Raw genomic sequence first — 23,177 nt, 5'->3', positions numbered from 1 at the left:
GACGAGGAAAACATCGACGTGACTACCTACCTACAGCGCGCCGAAGAAGCACGACAGCTCGCCCGCCTGCGGATTAAGAACCAGCAGACGACTGACAGCCGCCGCTACAACCTTCGACGACGCCACATGGAATACCAACCCGGTGACCGTGTGTGGGTATGGACGCCAATACGCCGACGGGGACTTAGTGAGAAGCTTCTTCGACGATACTTCGGACCGTACAGGGTACTTCGACGTCTCGGCGCACTCGACTACGAGGTTGTCCCTGACGGCATTACGAACTCTCAGCGGCGCCGTGCACGACCTGAAGTCGTCCATGTCGTGCGCCTCAAGCCATATTACGCGCGTTAGTGATCTGAAGGCTGTACTTTTCCTTTATTATTGTACTTTCTTGCTTGCGATTATTGTTTATTGTACTTTCTTTTTTTATAGTTATTTTTGCATGCATTGACCATACCCTCCCCCCCCCCCCCCATGTTCTGTTTTAAGCATCGGGACGATGCTTTTTCAGAGGGGGGCATTGCCACGTGCGTTCCTTATTATCACATTTGTTGTATTTCGTTTTCGCCCACAAAGACTGCCAGCAACGCTCAGCGCGAACCGCGCCTCAGTGTTCGAGAAGCTTCGCGAGATTAGTAGATCGTTTTGTTAAGATTGCGCGCAAGACGCGAACGCCCGAGCTTATTCTAGAACATGCGCAACAAGCAGCGATATCGCTGGAAAGTTCGATAGCGCCTGTATAAAAGCCGACGCGCTTCACCACTTGTCAGTTGATCGACGGACGACGCCCTGTTCGCCGCTATCTTTGTACAGCGTGTATTGCTGTAGCTCTAGTTCTCATTTTCCGGCCACAAGTTCGGCCAAATAAACAGTTTCATCCTGCAAACGCCGACTGCTGTCTTCGTCGACGTCACGACCACGTGACAATATAACATAGCCAACTGTTGCATGCGCACGCTCGCGCGAAAGAGAAGTCTTCTTCCTCGTGTTCTTCGAGCGCCTTGATGATGATATTAAAGCAGGCAAAACCATATATAACATAGCCAACTGTTGCATGCGCACGCTCGCGCGAAAGAGAAGTCTTCTCCCTCTTGTTCTTCGAGCGCCTTGATGATGATATTAAAGCGGGCAAAACCATATATAACATAGCCAACTGTTGCATGCGCACGCTCGCGCGAAAGAGAAGTCTTCTTCCTCGTGTTCTTCGAGCGCCTTGATGATGATATTAAAGCAGGCAAAACCATATATAACATAGCCAACTGTTGCATGCGCACGCTCGCGCGAAAGAGAAGTCTTCTTCCTCTTGTTCTTCGAGCGCCTTGATGATGATATTAAAGCAGGCAAAACCATATATAACATAGCCAACTGTTGCATGCGCACGCTCGCGCGAAAGAGAAGTCTTCTTCCTCTTGTTCTTCGAGCGCCTTGATGATGATATTAAAGCAGGCAAAACCATATATAACATAGCCAACTGTTGCATGCGCACGCTCGCGCGAAAGAGAAGTCTTCTTCCTCTTGTTCTTCGAGCGCCTTGATGATGATATTAAAGCAGGCAAAACCATATATAACATAGCCAACTGTTGCATGCGCACGCTCGCGCGAAAGAGAAGTCTTCTTCCTCTTGTTCTTCGAGCGCCTTGATGATGATATTAAAGCAGGCAAAACCATATATAACATAGCCAACTGTTGCATGCGCACGCTCGCGCGAAAGAGAAGTCTTCTTCCTCTTGTTCTTCGAGCGCCTTGATGATGATATTAAAGCAGGCAAAACCATATATAACATAGCCAACTGTTGCATGCGGCCCCGCCACGGTGGTCTAGTGGTTATGGCGCTCGACTGCTGACCCGAAGGTCGCGGGATCGAATCCCGGCCGCGGCGGCTGCATTTTCGATGGAGGCGAAAATGTTTGAGGCCCGTGTACTTAGATTTAGGTGCACGTTAAAGAACCCCAGGTGGTCGAAATTTCCGGAGCCCTCCACTACGGCGTCTCTCATAATCATATCGTGGTTTTGGGACGTTAAACCCCAGATATTATTATTATTAACTGTTGCATGCGCACGCTCGCGCGAAAGAGAAGTCTTCTTCCTCTTGTTCTTCGAGCGCCTTGATGATGATATTAAAGCAGGCAAAACCATATATAACATAGCCAACTGTTGCATGCGCACGCTCGCGCGAAAGAGAAGTCTTCTTCCTGTTCTTCGAGTGCCTTGATGATGATATTAAAGCAGGCAAAACCATATATAACATAGCCAACTGTTGCATGCGCACGCTCGCGCGAAAGAGAAGTCTTCTTCCTTTTGTTCTTCGAGCGCCTTGATGATGATAATAACGCAGGCAAGACTACATATAGCATAGCCAACTGTAGCATGCGGCACTCGATCCACTCCGGCGCGTGCTCTAGCTAGTTTGATAGAAGACCGCTAGAGGGCCACAACTGCGCGCTTCCCCTCTCTTTCGACAGTCGTCAGTCAGTGCGGTTCGATACTAACATGAACGAAGAAGACAAGGCGGCGGAGCGGAGCGGAGGGCTCGCAGGGCAGCAGCAGTGCGGGCTCGCCGCCAAGACCCTGCGGTGAGAGATCACGAGGCCGCAGAGAGACGTCAGCGTCGTGCGGACCCCGAGATACAAGCCCGCGAAGCCGAAGCAGCGCGGAACCGGCGGCAAGAGAACATCGAAGAGGTGCAGCGGCCAAGCGCCGAAAGCGGTCGCTACCTGAAGTTGGTGGCGCCGACGCGCGCTTCAAGCGCGATTTCCTCGACCACACGTTCGTCCACAGCTGCAAGGTCTGCGACCGCTTGTGGTTCGACAACAAACTGACCACAATCGCTACTACAACAACGTGTCACGTCTTTATATGACAGTAGAGGAATTGTACGGAGCATTCACGGTTTACCTGATTATCTCTGAGCCAGCTCCTCAATCATCATTCACTTCGTGCATATGGCGTGATTTTTTTGCGTTTGTGATCTGCGGTTCCAAGTTTCAGCAGGTAACCAAGTCTTACATTTGACTGATTCTCAGTTAGCATTGTCGATTCAAGTCCATGCTATTGATTACAGTGATCTTTTTTTCTTGGGGGGTAGGGGGGAGGGTACTCAGTCTGCGTGAGTGCGGACTGAGTACCCTGAGCGCATGTCGCGGAGTTTTCTCAACTGCGGCAAGCATGACAACTGCTGATTTTTGCAGTGCATTCAAATCTAACTGGTGGTGGTAGCTAGGTAACGTCGTATTTTCAAAGGCGTATTGACAATACTGCTTAAATTTCTCCACGTTTTATGCTACGAGTGACGTTTTATATGAAGTTATAAGCGTTTAGTCCTTACTAAGAAACAATCGAACACCTCTCATGACAGGAGAGGCTATAAGGATTTCTCAGAAAGAAAAGCTTGCTAGTTGATCAAATATTTGCCCTGGTTCGTGGCTCGACCCCGGGACCAATGCCTTTCCATTCGATCGTAGTAGCTTTCTGCTAGAAACGGGTGGATACCAATTTTCCGTTTCATAAGCCTTGCTACACAAACTCATTAGCCATCTAACATCACAGATCTTCAAATTAGCAGGGATGTGGGACTATTTTAAATATATTACATAAGATGTCACAGGGTCCCATATGCATTCGCCTGAGGCTGACTCGAAGGTGAAAGTCGTTCTTGTTTTTTTCTTATTTTCGATCACTGACGCCATTGACGTCAATGGTCGTGGTCAGCGTAAAGGAACGAACGAACAGATGAAAGCGCCATACCCATTTGTGAGCACATGAACACTTGTCCGAGTACCGATGACTGGTTAATGTAGATGTGGCGTCCCAGAACAAAACAAGGGCATTTATAGAGACGTCGAGCTAGAGTGCTCTCGAATGAGTTTAGCCATGCGGTGTTCCTTAACCTTACATATAAGCACACGAGTGTCTTTGCACAGCATCACGCAAATCCTAAATGGCCGCCATGGGGGGTAGTCGAAACCGCTACTTCGTGCTTGGTGTCAGACCACCATATGGACAGTCTCACCGCTTCGGACGAGAAAAGCATGAAAAGATGACATGAAGAAATATATGGCTGCATTAACGTATTACCACTTTCTGTGTAAATATACTGTTGAGTTGAGTTGAATAAACTTTATTTGCCCAACGGTTGTTATTGTGCCCGGGGCTAGGCTGCCAGGGATCCACCATTCGAGGAATATCTTCCGAGGTCCTAATCGCTCGATTTGCGCAGAGTTTTTGTGCGGAGACCTTACACACAGGGCATGCTAAAAATGCCAGAGCTAAAGCTAAATTAACGCGCGCGGATATGCAGACAACACGGACGACAGTGATTACAAACGCACGAGTGAATATATGTATATTTGACACGTGCATCACTGTGTAAACACGCAGTTACTCAAGCGCTCTTCGCCAGCTTTACCCACGCCGACTCGTAATTGTGGCCTCAAACGTTCGCATATTTTCTGTTGCGTCCAAGCAAGCCTAAGGAAAGGAATAAATTTATCAGGTACATGTTACTCGGCATTCGAATGGCAGGGTATGTTAAATGTGGACGACACGATGGCGGAACACTACGACTATTGCAGCGCTAGAAGCGACAGAGGCATCGGGTGTGACGGACGGCTAAGGAAGCGACAATCGGACGACACGTGCCGCTTGCGTAAACCCTACACCGTAATGGCTAAGCTCAGATATCTAACGAAGAGTCTGCACTTTTTTTTTCCTCGTCTCGTATCGTGAGCAACGTCGCCGAAGAAAACACAAAGCTTTCCGATGGTTCTTTTCTCTTTGGCCTAAAGACACGTGTGAGGGTACTCTTCTAGCTTGATGCCACAGTAAAAAGCCGTAGCTGCATCCATAAAGGCGTGTTCGCTTGCTCGCCGTTCGGTGTGCGGCTGTGACTTTTAGAGGAAGCTTTGCCACAGAGATTTAGCGAAGAATTTGCCGCAGAAATGACCACTTGTATACATTGTCAATTTGATGGGTCCTTAGCGTTGTCACTGACTTTGCTTTCACTGCAATTACTTTGTGTGCGGCTGGTGTTTTTTCACGAAGACAAGGTAAGACTTTTTTTTTTCGTACATGGATGCCACGTGAGCCCCTAATGGTGGGGTTTGGCCTAATGATATTGTTTGCCGCTGGTGACGTTGGCTTACAGGAAGATGAAACTTCCTTGTCCATTAGCAGATGGCACTCAGTGTCGAGCACTCGTCGTAAAGAAATAGATAGGTAGTTTTCAGTGGCCGCTATTTCGCTGTTTTCTGTGTGCGAGCCGAACTGTAAGAGCTTTACAAGAGGTAGTTTCAACTGTCTAGTTGGCAGTTGTTTATTTCTTTCGTTTCTGTGGCCTCTATGAGACTTCATTAAATGTCGTAAACTTGCTGTACGACATTACATAACTGAAAGGCTGATGCTTATCTCCATCGGTCATGGATTCGTGCACAGCTCTATTTGAAGGGCTTACAGAAAAAAAAAAAAAGATGGCGAAGCTTGCACTAAGTCACGCAAGGCTTGAATCAGCGAAGCTGGACTATTCTGCAGTGTAATGTGGTTGCTTCTAGGTTGTTGCAAGGCTTTAGGTATGTGGTGCTAGGTTGTTTCTAGGCTGCTTCTCAGCGCAGAGGGGTTCGGATTAAACCACAGGCAGTCACAGACACGACACGGATGTCCAAACTCTAGAGACAGAAATTCGCGCTGAAGCCAAGGGTTCGCTCCTCCCATAGATCTACGGACACGTCGTCGTTCGCGTAGCGCTTCCATTGCTTGGGGTCTTCTCGCAGCCACCGTTGTCTTTCCCGTTCTCTAGTATACTGTCTTGTTGTACGTACCGCTGAAGCACTCCGTACAGGTGCTTCTGCTTCAGCGAAGCTGAAACCCGCGGCCACGGTGTCTATCACTGGGTTAATCCCGACGGTTTCTTAAAGCTTTTCTCAATTACTGGTTACGTCAGTCAGGAAATGTTGATTGGTGTTTGCCGCCCGTCTGTTGCCTTCTTCATTTTGAGTGGACCAGCGGTGAGTAGTGGGGTTTGCCCAATTTCTGTGGCACATGCCCGTTCATGACGATGATAGTTTATGTACACATCTGTGCACACCAAAGTTTTTACGGCCGGCTTAAACAGATTCTTCCTGTCTCTTAAGGTTACACCTATCATTTTCCTTTCCATCGCTCGCTGCGTCGTCCTCAATTTAAGTTGAACCCTAACCTTAAGAGACATGAAGAGAGCAGAGTGGGTCAGGGAACAAACGGGGGTTAAGGATATCATAGTTCAAATCAAGAAGAAGAAATGGATATGGGCCGGGCACGTAGCACGTCGGCAGGATAACCGGTGGTCATTAAGGGTAACTGACTGGATTCCAAGAGATGGCAAACGCGTGAGGGGGAGACAGAAAATTAGGTGTGTAGATGAGATTAAGAAATTTGTAGGTATAACGTGGCAGCAGAAAGCACAGGACCGGGTTGATTGGCGGAACATGGGAGAGGCCTTTGCCCTGCAGTGGGCGTAGACAGGCTGATGATGATGATGATGCTGATGGAGATGATGAAACAGATTCGCCGTTAAAAAACAGCTATGTGTCACCATCCGTGTTTCTCTTTCGGTTGTACAGTTCTGACACACAGCTGGTCGTCGAGAATAGGGCATCGCTCACTGTATGCACCACTTTCTTTTTTTCCGTAAGGGTACATTTACATCACATCAAAGTATTTCGCGACCTCTTGCTTCAGCAGTACCGCGTCGCAGGCGAAATCGCCCTCAGTTATAAGACAGCGCTGCACAAGAAACTAGCTTCACAGACAAGAAATAATTTTGTATGTAAAATAAATGAGGTGGTTTTACTAATGCAGCACGATGCAATTCAGTTTCTGACAAAAAAAAATGTTTGAGAGAACTAAAAGAAGAACTGATTATTATGTCTTCATTGCCAAAGAGATTCATCGCTAAACAACTTCAGTAGTCCTGTAAACTGTTCCGCGTGAAAGACGTAGATGGGGAACACAGAAAGACACACACGGAGCGCACACTGTCAACAGATTTTATTAGCAGAGCGACGTGACCTTATATACCTGGCACAACACAGTGCGCATGACAGCAAGTACATATCGACAACACGTCCCACTCAATATACACGCGTTGTGCCACACAGATACGCGATTTGCTTGTCGGAAAGTGAGGTGGACGCTTGGCTGACGCATTTTTTTTAAGCCCGAGATATTGCGAGCCTCGATAATGAGACGCGACATTTCGTTGTTGCTATTTGCAATTATGTTGCACTTGTGAAACTCCGGAAAACAGCCACATTTATGTGTTTCCTGTCTACGTCTTTCACGCGCAACAGTTTACGAGGATGACAAACCAACAAGCCCAAGTCGACACCCTTCTTAACTTCAGTACATCCGGACATGTCTTTTTAAAGATTATTTCAACAGGACTTGTATTTGCAATGAGTGGATGAATGCAAAACTTTATTGAAAACCCTGATTTGCGCGGCTTAGCGCGCAGCGGGCCGCTCCCACTTTGGGACAGCCAGGCCGAGCCCGACCGCCGCATCGTGGGCCCTCTGGACAGCCCATAGTTGAGCCCTGGTATCGGGGCACTTAATAGAAGATAGCCACATGTCCTCGTTGATTTGGTGCGTGCCTCGTAACGAGGGGCAGCGCAAGAGCACATGGTCTTGGCTAGCGATAGCGAATTCGTTCCAGTGCCTGCAAGGGATAAGTGTCGGGATACATCTTGTTTATTAAGGCCGGGCTGGTATACAATCAAATAATCTGAGTCAACGACTGGAAATTCTCTCTGCCCAGATAAAAGTGCAGATTAATTTCGCTATATGCGGTCAATTGATCTCAGTTCTCCACCACTGCGGGCCGGCAGGCGAGATAGTTCTCCAGGGTCGCATATGACATTTTTTTTTCTCGCTCGTGATCGCTAATAGCTGCAAAGAATTTCACAGCCGCGGTTTTTACGATTACTCGAGTTTTACTCGCCAAAGCCAGGATATGACTGTGAGACCGAGTTCCTACGAACGTTTTTTTTGTGAAAAACACTTACGTATATGCGGAAGCGGGGTATTTCTAAATTCTTGAAAAGTGCTTCCAAATGTCTAGAATCGGTTTATCATTGTTGAACAGATTAAGCAACTTCATCGAATAAAAGTTTCACATTTGTGAACCCCATGGTGTGTCTGCCGTTAGTAATATACCTGGCTAAATTTGCCTCAATTTTTTATCGCGATTGCACCGCTGTACACGTATAATGAAAGTGAAGGAATACGCTTACGATCATAGAGTGCTCTCAACACAAGGGACAGCGTGTTCCCACTGCGCGATCCGTTGAAGATATTGGATGAACGATTTCTCACAGTGAGCAATGTGCTTGAACCGTGGCCATGCACCGAAAACCAAGACGTGCTGTGATCGCTCTTCGCGATTTTTAGTGGACACAACACCATCCAACGTTCTGTAACCGGCATTTATGTTTCTCTTCGTTATATTATGACGTAGTCGAACGTGGCTCCAGGTCATTTGGCAGCAAATGAATGAGAAGTATTTATATAGACTATTTCGACGTAAATGTAGGTAACTGCCCTACATATGTTGGACTCTGTTCACAGCTACATTTATTGCACGCTTACTATCGCATATGTGCGTAGTTCTTCCGGTTGTATTTCTTTTCCCATTCATTTTCCTGCGTTAAATTCAGTATCAGTTTCATGACACTGTTATAGCCGGCTTTAAAGCATTCCTACCTTCTCAAGCTTTTCCCACCTAAATACAAATAAGGTTGTGCATGCAGATTAAAAGCAGTAATCCTAGTTATAGAACATTGGTTCCAACAACGGCATTGTGCGGAACTGTGGCGCCGCATTTACCTTTATTTCTTCGCTTTATTGTCGCCGGCAATGGCGAAAATGCATACTTACATTACACTCTTAAAAAAAATGGAGTGACCCTCTCTCCTTTAAGGGAGAAACGGCGATGTCCCCAATGTTCGTCTTCAAATGGAGAAACCGTTCCTCCCTTTTCAATGGAGAAACCGTCAAAATCAAGATGGCTGACGCCAAGCCAGTGAAGCGAGCAATAGATTTAGGCCTAGCGAGCGCATCGATTCTCGACTGATAAAGAGTATGCGGCACTGGCAGTCACAAAAAACGGTCCCGCTGAGCTTAATATCGAACGCTATGACAATAAAATCAAGCAGACAAACCTGTAGTGATGAAAACCTCGCGAAACGGAACGACGGAACTCGTACGTTTCGCTCGGACAGCCAGACGGCGTTCACTTTAAAAGAGACAGATACTGCAAAGGGGCTCTCACCCTGAGACTGTACGTTAGGCTTGCTGTCTTTATTTGTCGAAGCGTCACACGGTGTAGCGACTTTATCCACGCGTTTGTGCTTCCAAAATGTACGTTCTGTCGCATCAAAACAATCCCGGCGCAGCAGAGCATAGTTTCGATAGATAGGTGTTCAACTTCATATATGTAGGTGGAGCTATGTGAGCGCCGCGGCCGCGAAGTAGGTGGTAGCTGGCGCCATCTAGAGGGATTAAACAATACTAAAAAAAAGTTCTTTCTGATTGAGGCGACGTACGTTGATACTGCACACGGCATTCCCGGGGAGGTATGCCCATTCGCGTATTACTCAAGGACACCGGAAAGTTGATACGCACACGTTCACTAGGCAGACACATAGTACGCACATTCAATTCAATACATACACAATTCATTCGCATGTATAAAACCTACAACACAAACAATTCAGTACAGACGCATACGTACAGACGTTTACACATACCCATCTAAGAAGCGCTGGCCCTTATATAGTCACTGAATTACAGTGGACCATGGTGGCACAAAGATGCGTCATTTTTCTTCAACTCTTTACGATTTCATGGCTGCGTCGCAATATACGCCGACATTATTAAATGGTAGCTATAGCTTAGCCAAGCGCACCAGTTAATCTAAAGCCGCATGATAATGAACAATATAATTACAGAGAGTTGATTAAGTTAGTGCGAAAACGACCATATCGAGAACCGTTCATACCATTCCGACGACATTTTGAAGTAGCGCCATCTTCCGACAGCGGCCACAGATGAATTTTCTCTCTCTGATTTCTTTATTTTCAATAGTTACTGTGTGAGGGCGCAACATCGGCAACATAGTTCAGATTCCGTCGCCTTCGTCGCGTCGACTTCGTTGAGTGGTTTGGCGTTAACATCTGTTCACATTCTGTTCATGCGTTAACCACAAGTATGACGATGGGCCATGGATTCTTTCAACTGCTAGCCCTTCAGTGACAATGCTTCTGATGCGGTACGGCCGTCACACTTGTGTATACGTACGTTAAAACGCGGGTCGTGCGAAGAAAGAATACAAGATGGCCTCGCACCGGACGGTGGTCTTTCGAGAGCGATGTCAGTGGCTCTTGGCGTCGCGGCAGCTCGATTACTTGAGTAGAGAAACTGGCGCTACACCGCGCGAATTGTGGAAAAGACCGCTACCCACACTACGTGTTCTGTAATATTTCAGTACGCTGTACCTACATGCTGCTCTGCTACTGTTACGTCATGGTATTCGCCTGGCGTGTGAAATTGTGGTCATTTTGCGACAACTGTGTAGTTGTCGTTGTGGCGGTGGTTTGTCTTGCGTTAGATTTGGAATACTCTTTTCACAAAGGTGAGTGAAAGTCTTAGTGATTGCCCACTGTGCACAGCTGTCATTAGAAGCGCATTTTGTGTTGAGTTTCGCACGCCAAAGCAAAATCCTGAGAACGAGAGATACATACTGCACGCGTGCATAAGTCAGTCCTAATTCTCAGTGATGGCATGCGTATTCTAAAACGCATGTGATTGAGAATTTTGGCGTAATTGACAGAAGTCATTGACTTATTTTTCAAATATGATGCAGGTTAACGTTAAAATGCGGCCACGGCGGCCACATTTGATCGAACCCCAGTTGATCAAAATTAATCCGTAGTCCCACACTACGGCGTGCCTCATAATCATACGGTGGTTTCGACACGTCATACTCCAGCAATTATATGTTATCGTACTTTCACGCATGCACTGTCCAGTGGTATCACGTTTGCTAAAATGTTGTAAAAATTAACCTTCATGCTTCTTTATATTACTTGTTGATTGATAAGTGCTATAAGTGCTTTGTAAAAATAAACGCGTGCTCTAGCCAAGTATGTTAACGCCGAAAAAAGTTGAATTATTGGTGTACAGTCTAAGGTGTTCATTAAAACAAGACTGTTTTGTGAAGCGGGTCTTACTGTATATATGACAAGCAGATCGTGCGCAAACGTATACAAACAACACGAGACACACGGAAGTATGCGGCGCATCGCGCACACGCCGAGCCTACAAAAAAAAAGAAAAAAAACGCCACATACGTTACTCAACACATAGAACAAAAACAATGAACGTCACTCGTGTGCTGCTCGCATCAATCCTAGGTACAATTGCACGCTACTGGCCGAGATCGGTAGCACTGGATAGTCTGGTCTGAGCTGCCGAGTGAGCGCGAAAGGGCAGCCGCTCTACGCAGCACGGAATTACTCTAACGGAATCACGATTTAACTCGGCGTGCGCATGCGCGCGCGCGCAAGTCACGTGGTTGAGGAGAAAAGTTCCTCCCTTGGCGCTTGCCGCAAGAGGGCGCGACGAGTAAATCGTCCGCAAAGGAGAAAGTCGCGGCTCCGAAGGAGGAACGGAGCCCGTTGCTCCATTCTCGCTCCGTTTTTTTTAGAGTGTACCTTACGTGGTGGCTGACGATATTATGTAAGGATGTGCGCATATTATGTAAGGATGTGGCAGCAAGCGATGTACGTACATCGCTTGCTGTTTTACTAAAAAGAATACGACGTCGAGGTCTTAACGAACGGCAGACATTGCAGCCTTACCGCGGGGCCTTTTAGGGAAGAAGCTCCTTATAGCGGCACCCGTTCGTCCCCTGTATGTAGTGTGTAACCAGTCTTAACGCTAGTACCAGATCTTGACCTCCAAGGTGGTGCCGGTGGGAGATTTCTCCTGTGCGTTGTTGAACAATAAAAAATTCGCATCGTGCACGTTAACTAAAAGCCGACTTCTTCTGTCTCTCATTCCCCATTAGCAGCCATTGGCATGTTCGAGTAGGAAACGTTAGTAGAAGTAGAAGTGTAAGTGTTAGCTAAAAGCCGACTTCTTCTGTCTCTCATTTCCCATTAGCAGCCATTGTTTACCTCCAAGGTAGTGCCTGGTGAGATTTCTCCTGTGCGTGATTAAACAATAAAAATTCACAGCGTACATGTAAAATTAAAGTGAGCTGCAAGTCGCCATGACTCTCATCGACCCTTTAGTGTAAACCGGCCCGATCTCACGTCGTTGATGATGTACTGGGCGTGAAGCTGCGCGACGCCGCCGCCAAGATCCTGCCGTATGAGAGCTTCGCCCCACTCATCATCATTCACACCGTGAATATGCTGTGGAATTTTTTTCTTCCAAAACAAAGATTGCGCCACCGTGTGTGCTTTCGTGCTTAACTGAAATAATGTTCGGTAGTTAAAAAAATAATGGGGCAGCTACGCACTAGTAGTGCGAAGACCATAAGGAAGCGGCGAAGATGGTGGCGTCGCCCTCCTCTTTTCCCTCCTCCTCACCCTGAATTACCTTTCCCACCCCTTGCTATACTATACTATACTATACTATACTATACTATACTATACTATACTGTACTGTACTATACTATACTACACTATACTGTACTGTACAAGACAGCTCCACTAACGTGAAACCTGGGGAGGTGCGAAGCTCCGGTGTTTCCCATAAGGACACGACAATAGCAATGAATAGGGACGCGTCAATAGCAATAGCAACAGCGTTCTCTCACTGCTACAGACAGCGTCGCAGACAGCGTCCAGCGCCCATCGCCCATCGCAGACAGCGTCCATCGCAGAAACAGAGCTTTTCCTGAGCCAACGCACCGTCTTATTTGCCGCTCGGAGAAGCGCACGTGGCGATGTCTCTCGCGGGCGAGCGCGCGTTATTGCGAGCGTGTCCTGAGCAAACGCACCGTCTTATTTACCACATGCTTTACCGTGACGGGCGACGACAGGAGACACCGTGACGAGCTACGGCGACAGGAGACGCCGAGAGCCCGAGTGCATAAGGTGCTTCGCACCTAAAAGCTGCCAGCTGGCACAAGGCAAATAGGATCATATACGAGCCCTCAGCCAGGTTAGAGGCCTCCCTCGTTTATGCGAGCTCTGAGAAAGTTCGCGGCATCATTAAAGGGACCCTCTAACACTTTTCCTAACCTCATTGTTTTACAGTTTCTACTTTCGGGTTGCGTAGACTGGAGGCTGAAGAGATTAGTGCAGCAAGAACGGCAGCGGTAGGGGCACGCAGTCCGAAGTTATTCAGCCTAGAACACTCAAAATACAATAAAATGGAGGCCTACCCTCAACTCGATTTTCACGGGGTCACCTGACCATGTTTCACTCGCCCTGTGACGTCGGATGGCGCCCCAATGAAATGAACTGGAAGATCCTACGTACGGGAAGCTTGCATACAATGTTGGCCGTTCTAACCAACGTATTTATGACGCCGTTGCGATAGTAACAAACAATGTGGTGCATTAAGAGTGAACTGCGCGTGCGAAACGAGGCAGATCGTGAACGCCTCTACATTTTTCTAGTTTTAGTCGTGTTTCTTGTTGCGACGGCGTCTATTTCAACGCTCTTACATTTTTTTTCCCTTCAGTTTCTACAAACAACGGCGCCTGGAGCGTCCCGAGCGCGTTTCCCTCCAGCGCCGTGGCGTTCGGCGCATTCTTTGCCGGGCGCTGCAGTTTTAAAGCTGACATGTCTAAGATCGTCTGTCTAGTTGGTGTTCAGTGAAAAAAGCATGCTCAAGAAAAACTAAACCCAATAATAACCCCTTTTGTGATGCAACGCCGCTATTACTTCTAACGTTACATTTATCCAATCATAGGCCAGCGCCCATCTTCGTCATTTCCGCCCGCAATAGTTCTGGCGAGCGCCACTACACGTTGATGCGGTCAGCAGCGATGTAGGCGCTTCAAAAAAAGTGTTGGAGGGCCCCTTTAACATTCATTTTGTGTCTCGATAACGATCAGAAGGTCTTCGACGATTTTGTGTTCGCCTATCAGCCTAGCTTAGAAAGTTTTCGAGCGGCTAGGACAATCAGAAAAAAAGAGACGCGAAACAAACACGGTGAATCCTCGAACCGCACAATCAATCACGCGGCCGACATCGTCCCTGGCAAGTAGGAAGCCGCGTGCCAGAAACATAACACCGCTCGCTCTTAACGCTTCGGCGGTAAAAGACAAAGGGGAATAAAGGAGCCGACGTGAATGCGAATATAGCATCAATGTGGCCCGGGTCAGGGTGGAGAGCGAAATTCCACGATTCGGTGTGTGCTCGTGATATGTGGAGTGCACGTGGCGGTGACAGGTGGGCAAACTCAAGTTCCCGGAGCAAAATGGCTGACGGCAGAACGTGTGTGCCGATAGAGGCGACGGTGTCGTCTTCGGTGATTGAGGCCGCCTCTCAACGTTCATTTAGATTAGAATGGCGCATGTGAGTGCTTTAGCGAAAGCCTGGCGAAGCGAATTTAATTATATTAATCCAGAGAAAGAATGAAGCGAACGAAATGAGGAAGAAAACAGGGACAGAACTAAGGGACATGGAGCTTTATTTTTCGAAAACGGTTTGTTGTGTAAGGGAATGAGGGTGCGAGTCGCAAAAGGGAAATAAGGGAGGCGAGAAGTTCGCAAAGTTGAACATAAATCCAGTGTCGACACAACACCTGTACTATAAATTAGCAGCAGTTGAAATCTTCTCCAAAACTGAAAATAGCCATCGAATGTTAAAAATATTGCTGTACTTCCTCGCACAGTACATGGTTCCTAATATTTGTACGTCACAATATGTTTACCATGTGTCTGCTTGCTTGTGAACCGAGAATAAGGCCAACTAGACGTCGCCACAATTCTTACCACTCGTTCGTGGCGTTCCAGAATGTTTCTTACGGAAAAATAACATGGCCGCCACGTTTCGGAAGCGCTAGCAGAATAGGCCCGCATGCAAGGCTCTCAAGATGTTAGTAAAGCTACAACATGGCCAAGTTGTTGCTAATTCATAGCTAAACGCTTTGCCAAGATTTCTACCGAAAGCTACAAAATAACGCACAAGGACAAACAGGCCTAAGCTCAAGACGTGCTTATTGCGCGAACCTGCGCAAGCACTATAGCGCCTCCTTCGGTTGTTTGCAAAGGCTGAAGCCGTTACTCGACGTGCTAGAGAACAAAACACTGCGCCGTCCACCTTCTGCTGCACGTATATTTACCAGCTCTTCGAAGTACACAACGTTTTCTATCGCCTCACCGCTGCCGGCCCTTTCTTCCGCTGGGCGCATCTTAAGCAAACAAACAACGTCTGGACGATGGCTGGAAGGGCGCTAGCGCTGTGCGGCGTGTATTGACGCAGAAGCGGACCGCGGTGTGGTTTCAGTGGCCGCGCGTCAATCAAGCACTACCCTTCTACACGGCTCGAAAAGTCAACAAAAAAGTAAAGGAGGACTGGAAAGAGCTCACGCAGCCAGATAGCCTGTTTTCTTTCACTGCTGAAGGGAAAGTCTGGGCCGCAGGGAAGAGCAAGGGTTTGGTCGAGCCTCCTCGACCCAACATCGCCCAATGTATACATAGGAGGCCCAGATGGCCCACCATCGCTCGTCCTTCCCTGTCTGCGTCCGGCTGAGGGAGGTTCTTGAAACCAGTAAGAACCTTCCAACTTGCGTGTCGTGGCTGTCTTCAATACGGCTCCCAACTTGTAACAGCGTGCTGCACTAGCTTGTCGCATATCCCTCGTCGTCCGAGCTATTCACCTGAGGCACCTTGAAGATGAAGTACTTCTACGAGGGGAGCTGCCGTATACGCTGCCGAGATGTGCTACGCTTTCGAACATCGGAATAATGACTCAGCGAGAAGACTGCTTCGTGAGTGCTGTCAGTCCACCTGAGTGCGGCGTTGCGTTTCCGCAAGAATGATTTACAGCAGAATGAAGTTGGTTTCAAAACATCCGGAGACAATAATAACGCTTCCTTTAGTGCTAACGGAGCTCCCCGACCTCTGGAACGCTGTAAGTTCGTTTCAAAGAATGAGCCGAAAAAAAAAATACTCCCGTTGAACTAACCGTTGGTAATGAAGCATACGCTTCAAGAGCTGGGCTGGTGTGAAAGCACATCGAATACTCGACTACGTAACGACCACAGTAGTTGTAGACGGCAGTTTCATAGGGTGTATCGACAGCCCTAGCAAGTTCGAGACAGTTACGCCTAACAGTGATTCTCGGCCACATATCTTTGTTTACATAACTTCCTATGCTATGTACAGCTACGTAATGGTCTAAGAAATACAGTTAATACGCACGCTACGCCAGCTGGCTAGTGCACGCTCTCTATTGATAGCTGAGTCGATGCGAGTCCCGAATCGAAGCTCTCATTCAGTCTATATTTTTCTGCTTTGAAGTAAGCTGGGCTGTTGAGTAATTTATGAGAGCTTAGCAAAATCAAGGGTGCAAAAGAGTGTTTTCGCTAGAGGCAGGCAAATTACGTTGCTTTACCAATATCAGAGTTGTGGTGTGCACGTACCTCACAGGAGTACGGCCACTAGCGTGGGTTCGGACTTAGCGAGCCACAGGGCCGCGTCTGCCGTCGCCTCGCGTGAACTAGCGCACCGCTGCACACGCACGTTCGAGCGCAAACAAGGCGCCGAGCGTAACGCGGCAAGTACACAGTACTGCTCTCGAAATCCGCAACACTTTATTGCCTGCGGCAGCTCCACAAAACGCAGTACAACGCCCGCTCCCAAAGGCGGCGGGAGAAGCAAAACAGGCTTAACCACGCCACGGGCGAAAGTACAACACAAAGGGTGCCGCTAGCACGTCTCCGCGGGCAAAAGGGCTCACGGCGACACGCCGCTGAGAGAAACGTTCCCTCGCGACTATGCTGCGTGCTCTCACGATCAGCGACCAAAACAGGGCCCGATCGCTCGAGCAAGGGCAAACTCCGCTCGCGTTGGCTTCGATAGATACGGTTTCGGCGTAGTAAGACCACGCGCGAATGCACCGCACCGCTCTTCAGCCTAGCGTTCGGAAAGGACAACGTAAGGTAAGCGCTCGCCGCTGGCGCAAGGCACCGTTGGCGAACTCCGTCCGAGCGAGCCCAAACAAAGGAGCCGACGGACAGGAAAGAAAATGCGTGCTTACCCTACGAGGTCCAGAGAGAGTCTGACTCGCCGCGCAAAACGTCTCGCGAGACCCGCACGCGGCGCCACCGTCGCGATCCGGCGCCGGGGTGAGGAGGGTTAACGTCACCCCCGCTCGCCCAGCGCCGTAGGACGGCGGAGGAGGGGAGCGACATGATCGGACATGAGGATGGCAGAAATAGGCGAAAAACCCGCGCAGTGGCGACGGGCAAGCCTCAATCCCCACAGAGTTCAAGGTATAATCACATGCACCACAAATAGGCAGTCATTGCGTGCCGTGTTCGGCAGTATGCTTGCGAGACGCGAGTTCCCTGTTCGTCGAACGCAGCAGGCGAACGGTATCGACCATACTTCTTGCCGAATATACAACGACAGAGAGCGCCGCCTGCTGCCCAGCCCCGTGTTTCGACCGCATTGACCCGTTTGCGAAAACTTGGAGTACCTGTAGCTGTAAGTGAAATGGCAACAATGAACGGGGCGAGCCTCACATGCGAAGTGGAAATCGTGCGATGAAGACGCAGGGGGTATAGATGTTCAATAATAGTCAGGTGGTCTTTATACGAGTGAACGTCCTTCAAGCAAACCGTGAACAATGCAAAGCAGAGACATGTGTTTGACCGCTAGCCAGCAGCACTCTCCGCAGCAGCAACAGCAAGTGGCTAACAGGAAGATAAAAGCCAGAGAGCAAATACTGAAGCTGTATGCCTACGAGAAGAAACTGTCTGTCAAGAACCGCAAACGGCAAAAGTGCACGAAGCCCGTCAAGCCCAAGAAGGTAAGCGCTTGCGAATAGAATGAGCAACAGTTGCGTAAGAAAGGTAACGTATAGATTGCTTCCAAAGTTAAATGATAAATTCCAAGTTAGTTTATTCGGCCAATATCCGTAACATTATAAAGAAGCTGTTTTCAATTTCGCGCCCCAAGCAGTAAAGGTAGCTCTAAGAATTCGTAATAAGAACGCTCTTGAAAATAGTACAAGGTGCTTTATGATGCTGGTGTAGCAAAATGTGTTTATATGCTATATAAGCAAAGTATAATCTGCTCACGGTTTTGCTGACCGGACCATTAGATAAGCAATATATACACATCTTGAGTAAAGGTTAGCGCCATCTTGACATTGATGTCACTCCAAGCAGCTGTTGCGGTCAACGTGCATGTGCAGGGTGCTATGGAAAACAGTGCTGTCAAAATGCTTTTGAACGGCTCCTTTTACAAAAATTTTAAGCTGCCTTGGATTCTCTGAAGCTTACTGCTCGCACGATCTGTTCCAAGTTACTTCAGTATTTTTCCTTGTTTCTTAAATACATAATATGTTTGTCATCATGGGTAAAAATATACTCGAACGCGGCAACTGGTGGCTGGCAATCACACTGTGCATCGATACCAACTAGCCCAGCTTACCACTCTTTTGCAATCACAGTCAGTTACCTAAGCAGCGGTCTTGAAATCGCTGCTTTTATTATGATCTTTAAATATATTGACTACTTATTCCTCTGGTGTGGAAAGTCTTACGGATAATATTACTACACATCTTCAAATCAAGTTTTCACGACAGTTCATACATACATTCGGCGTGAACCTTTAAGGGTGTGCGTTCGTTTCCGTTCGTTGGTTGCGTCATTCAATGTACAATAAAAATATATAAATAACAAGACACGAAGGTACATCGTAGTGTTCAAATGCATATCACGTGAATCTGTGCGTTATTACAAGACAGAAGCAGTAGTGCATTGCACGAGCACAGCCTCTTCTACCGTACCTCTCAACTGCCAAGATCACAAGGACGACAGTAAGAGCGCACAAAACGTCATACCCGGAAAGTGTCATTGTGGAGCGCCCCGATTTTATTCTGGATTAAACCGGTGACCCGTGGCACCAAGTTCTCTACTGCAGAAGGCATTGACCGTCAGAGATCAGGATTGCCAATATATATATAGAAATATATCCCCAGAATAAACGGGGGTAAGCGCGACACTGCGGCGAACAGTAAAGTAAGTCTTAGCTTTAAAGGTTGAGTCGTCTGGTTAACGTAACATCATTTAACTATACTGTCTCTAGCATTTTCGACATATGATGGGTCCTTCCGACGTCTTTTTCAAGTATGCTCGTATCGCCTCACTCGTGTCGCCGTCGGTGTGGCTGTCGGTGCACGCGAGAACACAGGCGGGTATGTGTCACAGAAATTTGGCAAGCCCCACTATTCACCGCTGATCCAATAAATTGAGAAATACCTCAATAAAGTGTCAGAATGGTTATACAGTAGAACCCCGGTCATACGATCACGGCTCGTACGAATTGCGGGGTGATACGAATTTTTCTGTGGTCCCGGCCAAGGCCCATTAGCCTGCAATGTAATGGAGTACGGTTGTTACGAACCGATTTTCACCCGGTGACGTTTGATACTAACGTACGCTACCACGCAGGTACGAACAGGTGCTGCCCGTGCTGTCGCGGAAGACAAGCCAATCACGCGCGGACTAAAGCGCGGGCATGCGCGCCGCGCCACGAGTTTTCAGAACAGACCATCAGCGGCGCGTCGTAACCTCCGAGACATCCGAGACTGTGCGCGCGAATCTTTGAGGCCTCAATGCGCCTGCGTATACCTTCGCGTTTAGATTACAGATGACGCTACGTAGTGCTCTCTTTCCTCTTTTTTAACGCGTAGACGCGTGCTGCTGTGCTCGAGGCAGCGTCATTATAGTGTACTAGAATAATTTCCTAGTGACGCGTCTGAGAAGGAGCGCGCGTGCCCGTTTGTGTAGACGCCACCAGGCGCCGCCACTGCGCCTTTTTCTAGTCGTCTGCTAGCGTAAATGCCGCAGACCGGCGGATTCATTGCAGTTCGGGACATCGCCTACAGCAGTATCTATTCGCATTTTCTTATCATCCATTTACACAAACCCATCATATGAGTCACTCTACATGTTTTGCTTCTATTGCGCAATACATAGCACAACATTTAAATCGCATGCTCATCGCAAACTACACAAAAATGCTCAGCAACGTATACGCTGCGTTGCTATGCCAGAAGGCGTACGATGAAATAACGGCCTCGACGGACGCATATTGATGGTGGCAAACTTCTCGTGATTTATTCTCGGTTACAGAAACGCAGCTAAACAAGATTATTCCGGCGTTTCCTTACCCCATTTTACGGCGTGCAATGAGACGTACTACATGGAAGCCTCCCACATGTAAGCGTCCGGAGAAAAAAATGTCATCCACCATTTTTTTTTCACAAGAACTACGACGTTGAACGTAGCGTCGCAGGGGACGCGCACGAGGCAAGCAGCTGCAAAGCGCGTCTGAACCGGCCCAAACCGGCGCGAACTGGCTCCGCGACTAGAAAAAAGCGCAGCAACGCCACCAGTGGCGTCTACTGGCGTTTGCTTCAACCGGCCTATTGTCCCTGCCTCCTGGACGCGTCACTAGGAGATTATTCTAGTACACTATAAGCGTCATTGTACTTCGTTTGCACGTGCCTGCCACGTAGATGCAAGCCATGTCTTCGCGAAGGAGCTAGGCCTAGCAACATCATCATGCACGACTGTCGGGGACGCGCACACTTCCCAACTCTCCGATTTCCACAGGAGATTCCCAAATTTTGAGCCCACCTTCCGATTGTACGGGCACGGCCGTAAATCTCCCGAGAAACATCCAAAACACCGCCGCGATAAGAAAGTAATAACAACAAAGGACAGCGGTCATAAAATTTTCTGGCGTTCAATCGCGTGCAAAGCGCTGCATAAGTCATTTTCGCCGCAGCACTCTGATGTTATGCAAAAAAGCGTACTAAGATATGGAAGGGGCTTCAGCTATCACACCTGGTTAATTAATTACACGCTGACGCACGCGCCGCATATTTACGAGTACAAGTATGATCGTTGACATCTAAAAACATTACTGGCAATTATTCAGAACTGTTCATGACGTTGCCGTGTCCCTGAGAAACAATAAATGAAAACATACGCCAGCTTTCCTTTGTCGCAAGAAATACAGAAAATAATTTTTCATGTTTTTTGGTGATACGAATATTTTTGGTGACCCCACGATGTTCGTATCACCGAGGTTTTACTATATGTGTTGTTATATAACTTGATAATGATAACAACCTGATGCCTTACTATCATATTGCACGTCATACAAAGCATACAGTATTCTATCTCATTTGAAAAGCAAGCAGATTTGATGCCAACAAATAAATCGTATGCGGAACACGTGACTTAGTGACTTTATTTTAAACTTTGACGCAGTAGCGCTGAAATCGCGATACACATGCATGCGATGCGTGACGGCGAAATCCACCATAAACCTCGTTTCCTCTTATGCGAAAGCTCGCAGCGACACGAAATTTGCGGTCCCCTGCTTCTGAATGTTTTCTGTAGCTCTTACAGAAACTACTAGCTTTGGAAATGCCATTATCATTTCTTTTTTTTCCTCGCCCCATTTTATGGGTGAGCCTTACATCTATCTTCTCAAGCGTGCACGTATAGTGTTCCTGGCGACACTGTAGTACCAGCAAATGTGGTGACCCGTTTTAAATGGCAGACGGGGCTTAGTCGTGCGTGTGTATGCGCAGATAAGGAGTGTGCAGGTGCTGCCATATTTTTTTTTTGTGATGCGACCGGAGCAAACGACGCAGTCGTCATCCCCTGTTTATATAGCGTGCTGTGTAGCTTGATGAGCAATCGACCTTCGGACCTATCAGATTATTTGCGATGTCGTGGTGTCTGCTTTTGCACATGCTTATCATCTAATTATTTTTCTTCTGCAGGGAACCCTAATCACGCGGTTCCGACGACGGCCCCAGCGGTCAATCCTGGTCGACTTCTTCCTTATCGTTGCCGGCCTGGTGCTGGTCGTGGTGCTCCTCTATTACTGGCTGTCCTGACGCCCGGCCCACACTCTACACCTCGCAAGGATGCTGTGATCGGCGCCATTTTCCTTCCGCCCAACTTTCTCCAGCGTCACATTCTCGAAGCCCCCACGACGCCAAAGAAGTGGTGCTATGTGAGAGCGCGGTCTCGTTGAACGAAACCACCGGGCGAAGCCAAGTGGCCGTCTGAACAAATAAGTGTATACGGCCGTGAATCTGTTTACGTGAAACCACGTATCCGGCAGTTCGGCGTGCTGGTGCTGTGAACTCCTCTGTGCTTCAGTTGTCCAGGCCAACGTCCACGTGACGCTCCACCACGGTCGCCACTGATGCAAGACACCTGTTCCTTGGTCCACTGTAGCGAGATTACCTAATCACCCGTGTTATACCTGGATTTAGTGTTTGTTTGGTGCCACATCACGACACCCCGAACGTGTCAGAGGGATTGTCGTCGAGAGGGACACCAGTTAAGAGGAACCATGACAAGGATTGAGTGCAAAGCCAGACTTTATTTTTGCTTGCATGTTTAGTGTATCCTAGCGTCCAAACTTGCGCAGTCTTCACAAGGAATGTTTGTGATTCTGTGCGTTACGACATGAGCTGACTTGGCATCCTGAGCCATACGGAGACCGCTGTAGCGGGTGGTTCCTGGACTCTAATGAGTTATTAGAACTGTGTGTTTTGTGTTGGTACATACGCGGACGCGATAATCTGAAGCATGCATTTATCTTCTAGAAAGACACTGGTTCAATTTAGTGAGATAAAATGGCTATATGTGCGAGCCATTTGTTTAACAATAAGAAATTTGCAGGAGGCACTTAAACGCAGAGATACTTTCCAAGCAGAATGGTATGGCGTCATTACTTTCATTAGGACGAACTTTCTAGAGTGATATACGCCAGAATCACTCTGCGCCTGAACTAGTTATCACGTGATTAATTCAAACATGATGACGTGTTTTTTTTACCTGGGAGATATAGCAGAGTTGAATTACATCGGTAGGAGAAGCTCTAAAGGATGATTAAGCCAATATCGGATGTGGTTGAAC

The 23,177-nt window shown here is 47.9% G+C and overlaps 1 protein-coding gene across 1 annotated transcript in view; it reads left to right on the top strand.

The window, feature by feature from the left end:
• The window catches only part of LOC119386905 (bcl-2-related ovarian killer protein), a 198,641-nt gene extending 175,699 nt beyond the window's left edge, over window positions 1-22,942 (top strand). Inside the window, exon 3 of the mRNA XM_037654181.2 lies at window positions 22,028-22,942. Within this exon, the coding sequence (XP_037510109.1) occupies window positions 22,028-22,144 (117 nt within the window). The 3' untranslated portion in view covers window positions 22,145-22,942. The remainder of the gene's footprint in view (window positions 1-22,027) is intronic.
• Window positions 22,943-23,177: the final 235 nt, after the last annotated feature.

This window comes from Rhipicephalus sanguineus, chromosome 3, assembly GCF_013339695.2.
Source record: "Rhipicephalus sanguineus isolate Rsan-2018 chromosome 3, BIME_Rsan_1.4, whole genome shotgun sequence".
Classification (NCBI taxonomy): domain Eukaryota; kingdom Metazoa; phylum Arthropoda; class Arachnida; order Ixodida; family Ixodidae; genus Rhipicephalus; species Rhipicephalus sanguineus.
Note: the sequence above shows the minus strand (reverse complement) of the source record. Positions and strands in the feature narration are given on the sequence as shown.